Source organism: Polyodon spathula, chromosome 13 (genome assembly GCF_017654505.1).
Source record: "Polyodon spathula isolate WHYD16114869_AA chromosome 13, ASM1765450v1, whole genome shotgun sequence".
Taxonomy (NCBI): Eukaryota; Metazoa; Chordata; class Actinopteri; order Acipenseriformes; family Polyodontidae; genus Polyodon; species Polyodon spathula.
Genome location: NC_054546.1, coordinates 41,046,277 through 41,057,796, shown reverse-complemented (window position 1 = coordinate 41,057,796; position 11,520 = coordinate 41,046,277). Strand labels below are relative to the sequence as shown.

General features: G+C 38.7%; 1 protein-coding gene across 1 annotated transcript; it reads left to right on the top strand.

The window, feature by feature from the left end:
* The first annotated feature begins 235 nt into the window (after window positions 1-235).
* Window positions 236-11,042, top strand: LOC121325693 (katanin p80 WD40 repeat-containing subunit B1-like). Its single transcript, XM_041268550.1, has 19 exons — window positions 236-326; window positions 481-611; window positions 786-903; window positions 1,037-1,137; window positions 1,354-1,395; window positions 4,447-4,530; window positions 4,668-4,783; window positions 5,134-5,205; window positions 5,454-5,604; window positions 6,058-6,245; window positions 6,611-6,762; window positions 6,864-6,914; window positions 7,267-7,331; window positions 7,572-7,778; window positions 8,068-8,217; window positions 8,376-8,452; window positions 8,572-8,646; window positions 8,768-8,884; window positions 9,187-11,042. The coding sequence occupies exons 1-19, from the start codon at window positions 287-289 to the stop codon at window positions 9,317-9,319; spliced, it is 2,070 nt and encodes a 689-aa protein (XP_041124484.1). The 5' UTR covers window positions 236-286; the 3' UTR covers window positions 9,320-11,042.
* The last annotated feature ends 478 nt before the right edge of the window (window positions 11,043-11,520 follow it).

Sequence of the window (11,520 nt, the reverse complement as noted above, 5' to 3'; positions counted from 1 at the left end):
GGATCACACAAGACTAATTTACAGTATTATGTTTTTTCATTTTGTCTATCCATCAGAGCCGCTGTGATTTGTCTACCACTAGGAACTGAACTTTGACCAGAAAAGTTTTATTATTATTCTACTTAACACCTGGATTATTACTATTCTTTTTTTAAACAGAACTTTATTAAAGGAACAAAGGAGTACCGTATTAAAGGAAGATAAGAGGGGAGTGGGGATTGAAAATCCCCAAATTCTTCAGCTCATTTAAAATTTTAAATCTGTTACATTGAAATCCACGACCAGGATGGCAGCTGCCAGCACAACTAAAACATCCTGGAAACTTCGTGAGTATTGACTTCTGTAACATTACATTTATATGTTAAAGTGTTAAATCCACAGATGTTTGACGTTTTGTATCTTAATTCTGAAAGTATTTGTTAGTTCCCCACACAAAGGTGCGACGCTGTGTAAATGTTTTTTGTTTGTTTTTTCCCTCAGAGGAGATAGTCGCACATGCCAGCAATGTGTCATCATTGGTTCTAGGGAAGACCTCCGGGCGCCTGCTGGCTACAGGCGGTGAGGACTGTCGAGTAAACATCTGGGCTGTCAATAAACCAAACTGCATCATGGTAATTCTAATGAAGCGTTACTAGGTTGTAGTGTTTATTTATTTAATGGTAGGCAGAGGGGGTGTAGTTTAAATTGGCTGCAAGTGTTGCTGATATTACAAACTTGTGCACACCATGAGTCCGTTGTGGATATAATGCAATATTTCTGCGTGTGTTTTTTTTTCTGTTTTTCAGAGCCTGACTGGACACAATAACCCAGTAGAGTGCATCCAGTTCAGTAGCACAGAAGAGCAGGTTGTGGCTGGCTCGCAGTCTGGGTCATTACGGGTTTGGGACCTAGAAGCAGCTAAAAGTGGGTTGGCAGTGCAGTCATTGTGGACAGCACATCTAATACTTTCAAAGACTAGCGTGAGACGTATTTCATATTCTGTGTGTTTAAATTGAGCTTTGGTAGTGTTGATAATGTCCTTTTTTTTCCACCTTAGTTCTCCGGACCTTAACGGGACACAAAGCCAACGTCTGCAGCCTGGATTTCCATCCCTACGGGGAGTATGTGGCTTCTGGCTCCATGGACACAAACATCAAGGTGAGGAAGACATGAGGTGCTGCCTACAGGATGTCACTATATCATAAAAAATCATTTCTTTCTACAGACTGATACTATCTTTAATCCAGATATGTTTTATCTCAGTTGATTTTCATTTACACAGCTGTTTGTCTGCCCATTACTGTTAAGATATTAAGGTGATAAGGACTGAGAAATGCTAGCTACACAAGTTCTGATTTTTTTTTTTTCTTTCAGTTATGGGATATTAGAAGAAAAGGGTGTGTGTTTAGGTACAAGGTAAGAAACCACATTTTAAACTGTTTTTAGTAGATTCTATTGAACATATTGGTTCTGTGTGAGCCCTATGTAATGTTAAAGTTACTTCATTGTTTGACATGTACCATGCTGCTGTGTAGAGTGATGCACGCAGTGAGTATCAGTGTACCATGCATTCAGACAAAAACAAAGGGTGCTTGCTCTCTACCTGTTTCAAGTGGGATCTGTGATGAGTCAAAATAAATACAGTAGTCTCAGCGTATAGGAACACGCTTCGGCTTAGGGAACACCCTTGTGGTGAAACACATTTTTCCCTTTTAAATGCTCTGCTTAAAGGAACAGGAACTTTGTTTAAAAAACCACCTTTTTGGCACCGATAGTGATTCGTTGCTAACTGATTCAAAACTGATACAGTTTTTATAGTGTGTTATAGTGTTTTATAACCTGGTAACTCATCATCATCAAGCTCAAATTCAAGTGGTTTAATTAGTCTTTTCAAAACTGACTCCTCATCGCAAGAGTAATCTAGAGCTGCTGCATTTTTTAACATGTGTAGGGGTGCTGTGCTAATAACAATTGTGTTAAAATTAATTATTGTGTTCATAATTACTGTTAGAGCTGCTGCATGTGTACTGTATGTAGGGGGTGTGTTTTTTTTTTTTTTTTTTTTTTGTAAATTTAGTTTCAGTTAGTTTTGTCATTCTAGATTATTAACTTGGCTATTGCTGGTGTATAATATATTGATGCATATTGTGTCTGGTGGTCAACTCTGTCTAAGAGAACACTTTGCTTGCTTCCTGAGGAGTGTTCCCTTAGCCGGAGACTAGAGGTGTGCTGAGAGAATATTTAAATAATAGAGCACGAATCCGATTTATTGATTTCAATTAATCAAGTAATCTGTTAATTTCGATTTTATTTATCTATCTATCTATTTATTTATTTAATAATGCATAAAAAAAAAACTGAATAAAACAAAAAGGTACCCGCACTATATACTGGATTATATTCGGTAATCTTCTCTCTCCAGTACTGGTTTTCTGACAGCTTGTTTCTTGACAGAACTCTGCTCACTATTCACGGAGGCAGTTTAAATATGAGCATCGCTGTTGTCTCATGAACACATTTCAACATAATTTGTAACACAAATTAGTTAACAAAGTAAACAAACACACATTATGCCAGCAGTGCAATATAAGCTAACCATCTCCCAACCCTATCATGTCTGCTAACCTGATATCGATCGATCTATCGACCTATCGATCTATCTATCTATCTCTTTTTTTTTTTAAACTACAGTTATACTTATGTCAAAGTATAGTGCTACTGCTATTTATGGAATATTTTTTAAGATAAAAAAAAACTACATAGTAAATCTTTAATCAGAACTAGAATATAAACAAAAACTATATAGTATATATAGAAAAGTATATAACTGGACTTCATTTTCATAGCAGAGTGGCACTGATAATCAGAGACTAGTTGTTGTTCTCAGACTAATTAAAATTGTAAATGTAATTTTTCTGCTTTTGTTATAACTTCTTTTTAATTAGAGTATAAATGGCTTAAAATGACATTTTAACATCTTAACTTGCACGATGATTGCTCATTTAGTTCTGAGCTTTGTTGTCCATAACTGAGTCTTAGAAAACATTTTTTGCTGAATTTACCAATAGTGACCAGAATGTGTTTGAACTCGGTCCAATGTTCGAACCTCAGCAAATCGCTTGGAATGAGGATGTAAAAGAAACGGAATACAGCGCTGGTCACATGTGAGATAACAGAGAAGTAAAATCGACTGACAGAATTGTATTGAACAATTATTAAAACTCAGCTGTGGAGCAACAGAATGAATGGAAAACATTGTAATAAGTATAAATAGTGCTGATTACAAACTCAACAGTTCTATGGCTGATGCAGCGATCTATATATAAAAAAGACACTTCTGTGCACTCGTTGCAATGAGAACAAGTTTGCCAGCACACAACGCTAGTAAAAGTTTAATATTGGGCTAATACTTGGTCTTAACACTTAAAGGATAACGTAGCTTCTAATGGTCTTTTTTTCTATTCTGGAGTTTAAAATGACAGGAGCGTAGCTTACTGTGTTTTATTCAATAACATTGTAAGAGCGAAATGTATAGTTTAATTTCAGGTTTCTAAATTAGAAAACTATATTCCCTGCTATGTGCTAAAATAAACACGTAATTCATGTTGCCATCAAAATGAAGACTGATAATATGTGTGCCAAAAACAGCATCGTACTAATGTTATATTATATTGTATTGTATTATATTGACTTGTAAATATTACTTCCCAAGACTCTTCCCTGCTTGACTCCGCTCGTCCTCTGTTCAGAAACACGGTCGGGTGTTCTTTCTAGGAGTTGTAGTAAAGCAGTGGTGATGTGATGGTATTTAATTTTGCCTTTACAGACCCTGCCTGAACATGTGATTCTTCTCCAAGCGAAGTGCTAGAGATACATTGCCATTAATAGAGTACCAAAAAGATTGTCGATCTATTAAAGTAATCGCAAGTACTTGAGTAACTCAGTTAGTTATCCCAGCACTACCAGAGACTACTGTAATAACAAATCTCTTCACTGTATCATTTTGTGTCTGAAATTCATAGGGGACAAACATTTGGGCGTAGTTGATGTTGTGAATTATTAATGCAGCTTTGTTTCCTAAACATACTCTCTGAACAAAGCTCTTTGATTGCTAATTATAGTTAACAGTAGAGTGCAGTTAAGATGAACGCTTAAAACCAGATTTAGTAGATAAAGTTTAGTAGTAGTTCACGATCACGATTGAGTCCACGGTAGGATGTCTTTAATTAGCACAAAATTGGTCTTGAGACTTGTACTGATTTCTATCAAAGTCCTCTTCAAATTCACACCACTTTAAATGTATGTTTACCCTGGAGTGGCCTTGCGTAAATGACTTTGATTGAATTTTATTGAAAATATTTAATAAACGAGACTAGCTTGTTGAATACCACATGTCATGGTGATATGTTATGTGTGGTATATGTGGTTATTACATTTATATATTAGAACATGTCCTGTCTTCTATAGGGCCACACACAGGCTGTGCGGTGTCTCTGCTTTAGTCCGGATGGGAAGTGGCTGGCCTCAGCAAGTGACGACAGCACAATAAAGGTAAGTGTCAGAGTGACAGAATCAAAGTTGACATCCCTTCTCTATGTTTACCTGAAGATTTATGCTGTGATATGCAGCAGCACTTGGTTTAAAATAGTCATCTAAATCATGTAATAATTTTTGTCTCCTGAATTTAGCTGTGGAACTTGACGGCTGGGAAGATGATTACTGAATTCACAGCACACACAGCCGCTGTGAATGTTGTGGCGTTTCATCCAAACGAGTATCTCCTGGCATCGGGGAGCTCCGACAGGTAAAACAAGGAGGCGTATTTGGCTCTGGTGTGTGTGTGTGTCTAATATATATATATATATATATATATATATATATATATATATATATATATATATATATATATATATATATATATATATATATATATAGACACACACACACACACACACACACACACACACATATATAAATAAAATCTAATTCTGCCTCATTGCTCTGTCTCGTCGCCTTTAGGCTGAGGTGTACCATGCTGTAAGATACTGGATCCCTGCTTATGCTTCCTCAGTAAGATTTTAGAATAGCAGCATGCAAGTCATGGTACGTGATTAAAAATTGATCCCCTCTCGCTTTTTTTTTTTTTTTCTCCAGGACAGTAAAACTTTGGGATCTGGAGAAGTTTCAGATGATTGGCTCCTCGGAAGGGGAGACGAGTCCTGTTAGGTGTGTTACATTTAAACATTGTTTTTATTACATAGCTATCTGTTTACTGCCCGTGATGCATTCTGCTGAAGTAATTTTCATTCTTGAATCTTCTGTTATTTAGCACATCGATAACATTCTCTGTCAGCAAGTCATTCATGGGGAGGGGAAATAATTTAACTAAATTTGTTTAGGTTTGGGGCCACCGCACAGCACGAAGGTTAATCTGGACTATTGCAGTTTGACCTCTGCTTTTCTCACCCCCCCAGAAGCATTGCATTCAACCCGGATGGGTGCTGCCTCTACAGTGGCTCCCAGGATTTGTTGAGAGTGTATGGCTGGGAGCCAGACCGCTGTTTTGATGTGGTGCCAGTGACCTGGGGCAAGGTGGCCGACCTTGCCATCTGTAACAACCAGCTGGTGGGTACCCATTCTGCTGTTTCACTGCAGCATGCTGTATGAGAGCATCTTAATAAAGGTGCCATACTTTATTATATATCTTTCAGTCAACAACAAAGGGAGATGTCTTCAGTGCTGTACATGTACTGCATTTTTGTACAGCACTTACCAAGGAAATTTACTCCAGACAAAGGCTTCTTTGGTAGAGCGCCTGAATGCACAAAAGCCTAGCCTGTATACAAATCATAAATGATGACGTGACTAGAACCAATGAGAGATGAGGTAAAGAATTAATGGAAAAGGACTCCTGGAGCTATTAACCCTTAGGGCTATTTCACTGTCACATTTTGTGAATTTTTTTTATTGATAATTTAATTGACATTTGTTTATTAATGTATTTTTTTTATATTTAAAATCCCTGCTAATATTTTGCATTTAGGTGTAATATTTGTATTTCTCTCTCTTTTCATTCAGATTGGAGTCTCATCAAGCTTGACTAACGTCTCCTCCTATGTGGTGGATCTCAATCGAGTGAAGAAATCTGGTTCAGTTATTCAGGGCTTTATTCAGGATGACAAGCCGCTTGCTGCACCACCAGTGAAGGGAACCGGCATCCGTCGCAACTACGAGCGCCCGCTTACCACCTGCAACACACACCAGAGGTGCAGAACCCAGCTTATGCATCTATCTGTCTCCCTGTAGTGATGAGTGGATAGAGTGGTGAGACGCATGAAAGCTGCTGTGAGAAACAAAACTTGCTGCTATAAATGTCTGTAATGGGATAGAAATATAATTCATAGGTGTTAATACACCTGTTCCCATCAGGAGTTCATTAAAGTGGTAAAAACATCCAGGTTAAGCAGGAACATGTAGAAGTGGACAACAGGTTGGCCATCACTTTTCTGTATGTATTTTTCTAAACCAGAAAAGTGGCTTTTTTTGTCCTAGGGGGAATTGAAACTCTAGAATATCTTTCAATCCGACCTGACTAGTAAAAGTTGTCGTCTTGGTCGCTGCTCGTATTTAGGGTGAAGCAGAACTTGGAGAGTGATCGTCGGAGCCCCGAAGGCGAGAGACGCAGCCCCAGTAGTGAGGAGGACCGGGATGACAAGGAGTCTACTGCAGAGATCCGCAACCCAGAAGACTACAAAGAGATCTTTCAGCCCAGCAGTGCTATCTGTAAGATCCACTTTTCTGCCTACCTTTTTGTTGCTTTCAGTTTCTACTGCAGTCTTCCTGACACTCCTGCAAGTCAATTCTGTGTCAAATATTTGTTGCAGCTCAAACCCCCCCGAAGAGAAGTGAGCCTTTCCCTGCCCCTCCGGAAGATGGTGAGTTCTGATGGAGTGATGTATTCAGTCTTTGAACAGCGAAGAGTTCTCAGAGGTTATGGCCAGACTCAGAAACTGGCAGGATAATACAAGCCGTAAATGGATATCTGGTGGAAAATTAGGCGAGTCAGGAGATCATTAAAGACACCAGCCCTCTCGTTACGTTGTATACCATGTCTAACACTAGTGAGACAAGTGAGCAGACTGCAGTGGGTTTGTTCCTAAATTACTGGGCATATAGGACACAAATTACTACTAATCACAATTTGTGTCAAATAACTATGTGTCATAACTGACCATTTTGTGTATAGTTGTGGTCCTTACTGACTTTTGGATAATGTCTCCTTTCCAGAGATTTTCCCAGTGAAGCCCAGCGCTGCATTGGAAATGATGACCCCATTACCAGAAAGACTCAAGGTAGCTGTCCAGCCATACCTTTCTGTTGTGTGATGCAGATCTGTTAACACTGTTACGCCTGAGCTAAAGTGAGACTTGCAGTTCAATACTACCATGAAAATGTGCTGTCAGTCAAAACTGAATGAGCTAATTTGTAAGACTGGAGGTCAGTAAGGGTACAAGCACTTTAAAAAGAAGAAAGCAAACCTCAGCTTTAGTCATGTGCTGTAGTTAGTTTTTTATTTGTTTGTCTCCTTGCAGCCTGAGCAGTTAAAGATGGCTCCCATGGCCTCATCCACTCCAGTGAATAGGGTGGAGCCTACTATCATCCCACCTACCAACCGGCCGTTGCCAGGGGCTAACCCCGCCCCCAGCAAAGCTAACCCTGCCCCCAGTAAAGCAAAACCACCTGTAATTCTTGCCTCCCGGAATGAGCCAATTGGATTGAAGGCATCCGACTTTCTCCCGGTAAGTGATTTTGTTAGTAGCTGCTGAGCAGCAGTTTCTTTTACAAGCTGTTATGGGGCTACCTGCCCTAGATCTGTGAATATAAATACCAAATTGTAGAAGCCAAGTACTTGGCATGCAAGGCATTAATTTTTCATTCTATTCAATTACATATTTTAGAAACATGGGCAAATCGCATCCAGTGTAACATGGTGCGTGCCCATGTTCATGTTTGGTTATTCAAAGTATTAGTTCAAAATCACCCCTCATATACTATTATCTTTTTTTTTTTGCCTGTTTTGAATCTTAGCCAGCAAAGAATAACAGTCAGCCTGCCCTGAATGACGACGATGCCCTGTCCCAGATTAGGAAGGGCCACGACACCATGTGTGTGGTCCTCACCAGCCGGCAGAAAAACCTTGACACCGTGAGAGCAGTCTGGAGCAGCGGGGACATCAAGGTAAGTACATCTGAGCGGAGGCTTATTGCGCTGGGTGACGAGGCGAGAGGTTCACTCAAGAGCCGTTCCATTGTCTTGCAGTTCCATCTGATCTCTGTAAGTTTCATTGGCTTTGAGACTAAAGAAAGCAATTATGATGTCTTTGTTTCCTGCTACAGACCTCTCTGGATTCAGCAGTGACCATCAATGATCTGTCTATTATAGTGGATATTCTGAATATCCTCAACCTCAAACCGTAAGTGATCATGTTACATGAAGTACTGCATATAGTGCTTATGCGTTTTGTCTGGTAAGATTTAAACTAGAATAACAGCCGGTGTATAAAAATCCACTGTCGTTTTTATTGTAATGCAGATCTTTGTGGAAGTTGGATCTGTGCACCTCCATCCTTCCCCAAATTGAAAAACTGCTGCAGAGCAAGTATGAAAGGTGAGCTGGTCATCCCTGGTTGAAACACTTAACATTGCAGTTTACCAGCAGACCTGTAGAAATGTTAATTGTAAAAGCAAGCAAGATGGCATTTTAATGTGTTAACTTATTTCTTTCTCAGCTATGTTCAGACGGGCTGCACCTCCTTAAAACTCATCCTCCAGCGCTTTCTGCCTTTGATAGCAGATAATCTCACAGCACTCCCTTCAGTTGGGGTTGATATCACACGAGAGGAAAGGTAAAGGACTTTAACCTGTTTTAAACATGGGCAGGATCGTTTATTTTTAAATTTGTATTTTTCATGGTCTTCCACTATCATCATTAACATACGTTTTATATTTTATTTTAGTGTGCCTCTCTTTTCTTCGTAACAAAATCTAATTTATCAGAAACGGAGAGTCTCTCAAACAGCATTTTATGTATTGATGTCATACACCTAGAGCCATGCAGATACTTTTACATCTTTCTATACATGAGGAATATATTGACCTGCTGTTGGTAGTTTTACATGGATTCACTGAAACCTGTTTCTCTTTCCAGACACCAGAAATGCAAAGCATGTTACAAGCAGCTGAGGAACCTGAGAAATGTTGTGAAGAGCAAGGCTGGTCTGGTGGGACGGCATGGCAGTGCCTTCAGAGAGCTCCAGCTACTAATGGCTACACTGGACTGAACACATCTTGTTTTGGGACTGTGAGGTTTCTCCTCCTTCATATGGTGGCCTGTGACTCTGTTTTCAATGGCATGGATTGCTCAACATTGCTGCGTTTAAGAAACCAGTACAAGGTCTTTTAAGTGATGACACCACCGGTTTCATTTTCTAGTTTTAAAGGGATGTCAGCATTTTATATCCCAAGATAACACCCTTACTTGCACTCATCTGAGTGATTTTGAGAAAGCTGTCCAAAGGATCGCAACCCTAGCCCCAGATTTTCCAGTGGAAATTGGGATGCACTGTACAAAATGAATTATTATAAATGATATTCTCTGCTTGTGACAAAGAAGCTGCTTCAACAGGATAAAAATTGTTGTAAAAAGCAAAAATAATAAAATATATTTTTGAAAAGTATAAGACAGCCTTTAACTATGAGAATGGTTGTGCTCCAGAATGAATTTTTTACGTTTTGTAGCATGTTACAATGTGGTTATATAATCATGTGGGAGGATTGCAGTAAGGTGGGCATTGGAACTGTTAGTCCACTGACCTACTGGTTTGGATAGTATATACAATCTGCTAACTTTAAATCAATGTAATTATATTTGGTGCAAGAGGCAGCGACAAATGCAGTAATAGTTTTCCTGTAAACTACTGCCATTTATCCAAACAAAACTTAAATCCTCTTTGTTTTGTAGCGACTGGGTGTACAGCGCCATTCAGTAAAACGGCTACTGTTTAATTTTCATACAAGTTTCCCATTCCTGTCCTATACTTGATTCAATGCCTTCAAGTAATTTTTGTTGCACTACCTAAAAAGAGGTAGACTGTGCATGGTTGTTTGGATAAATTGTCTTTTATTGTATAAGCTATTACATTTTTACTGTCTGCAGCAACAGTCTTAATTATGAAGAAATGTGCTGTATGATTTTAGGTAATTATCCACTAGCAACTGAACATTGCACTGCATGAATGCAGGCAGTAGATTAATTGTAGAAACATTTAAACACATAAGCATTGTCTTTCCAAGTCAAGGTTATCCTGTCCCTACTGCTCTCATCGTCATGCATTTTTCCTAATTACACAACTTTCTGTTAGTCTTCCCTGTGCTTGATTGTAGGGTTGGCTATGCTCTGGCTCTGGAGCCCTGCAGCCGGAGTGGAGCTTGCCAGTTCTCTGAACTGGAGCTGGGGATGCTGGAGGCAGAGCGGAGTGGAGTTGGAGCAGGGAATGCTGGAGCCGGTGCAGAGCAGCTCCACAATTTCCTGCTTTTTCACATTTTAAATAATCCTTCCTAAATTATTTGGTTTAAACATTTGAATGTACAAAATAAGTATATAAAACAACTAAATGTAAATTCAGACGTACTTTAATGCACATCATATTTCTATTGCTATAAGATCTGAATGGCATCAAACAGGATTATCCCTTGTGGCTCTACAAACAGCATTGCTGCACAGAGGGCAATGAGTGCCATGCAATAAGAAGCTTGCTGGTCATGCCGACTGGTTCACCTTGTCTTAGTGCTGGAGTGCTGCACTGACCTTGCAGTAGAGACTAGGGAACAAATGTGACCCTCAGCAAATAATAATCAAATCCTGATTTAAAATGTAAAAACAGTTTTCAGACAACTCCCACGCAAGCCAGACAGCATAGCTAGCAGCATGCTAAATAAGTGAATAAATGAATGAAACCAAAACAAGAATGTTTTTAATTTTACTTAATTTAGTATGTATTTGAAAACTGAAAGGAAGAAGTTTGCTGAATGTAACAAAAACATTCTTGTAAAAAAAAAAAAAAAGTGTTGATGTATAAAACTTTATTTTAATTTCTGCCTGAAAACACAGATAAAGAAAACATTTACAAATGGAACATTTGAAAATACTGGTCAAGCACAATTAAATGGTGTTCTACCAAGACATCTGTACAGTGCTTTAAGTAAACCAATTAAGTGAAATTGGGTTTTATTGCATTAACTCATTAACTGCAGGTGGAAGGTAGGATTTTCAGGATAATATCAGATATAGGATGTAGTAATGGCTGTGATCCCCTTGTGTTTGGTTTAACGTTTATTATTATCAAGCAAACTGAAATGAAAATAGTTGTACAGCGGAACTGGTCAGGGAGTATTAGAGGACTTGAATTACCATCATAAAATTAAAAACATGATCTAATGAAAACCAAAACTAAAAGTGGAATTATTCACCTTTCCCTGTGGT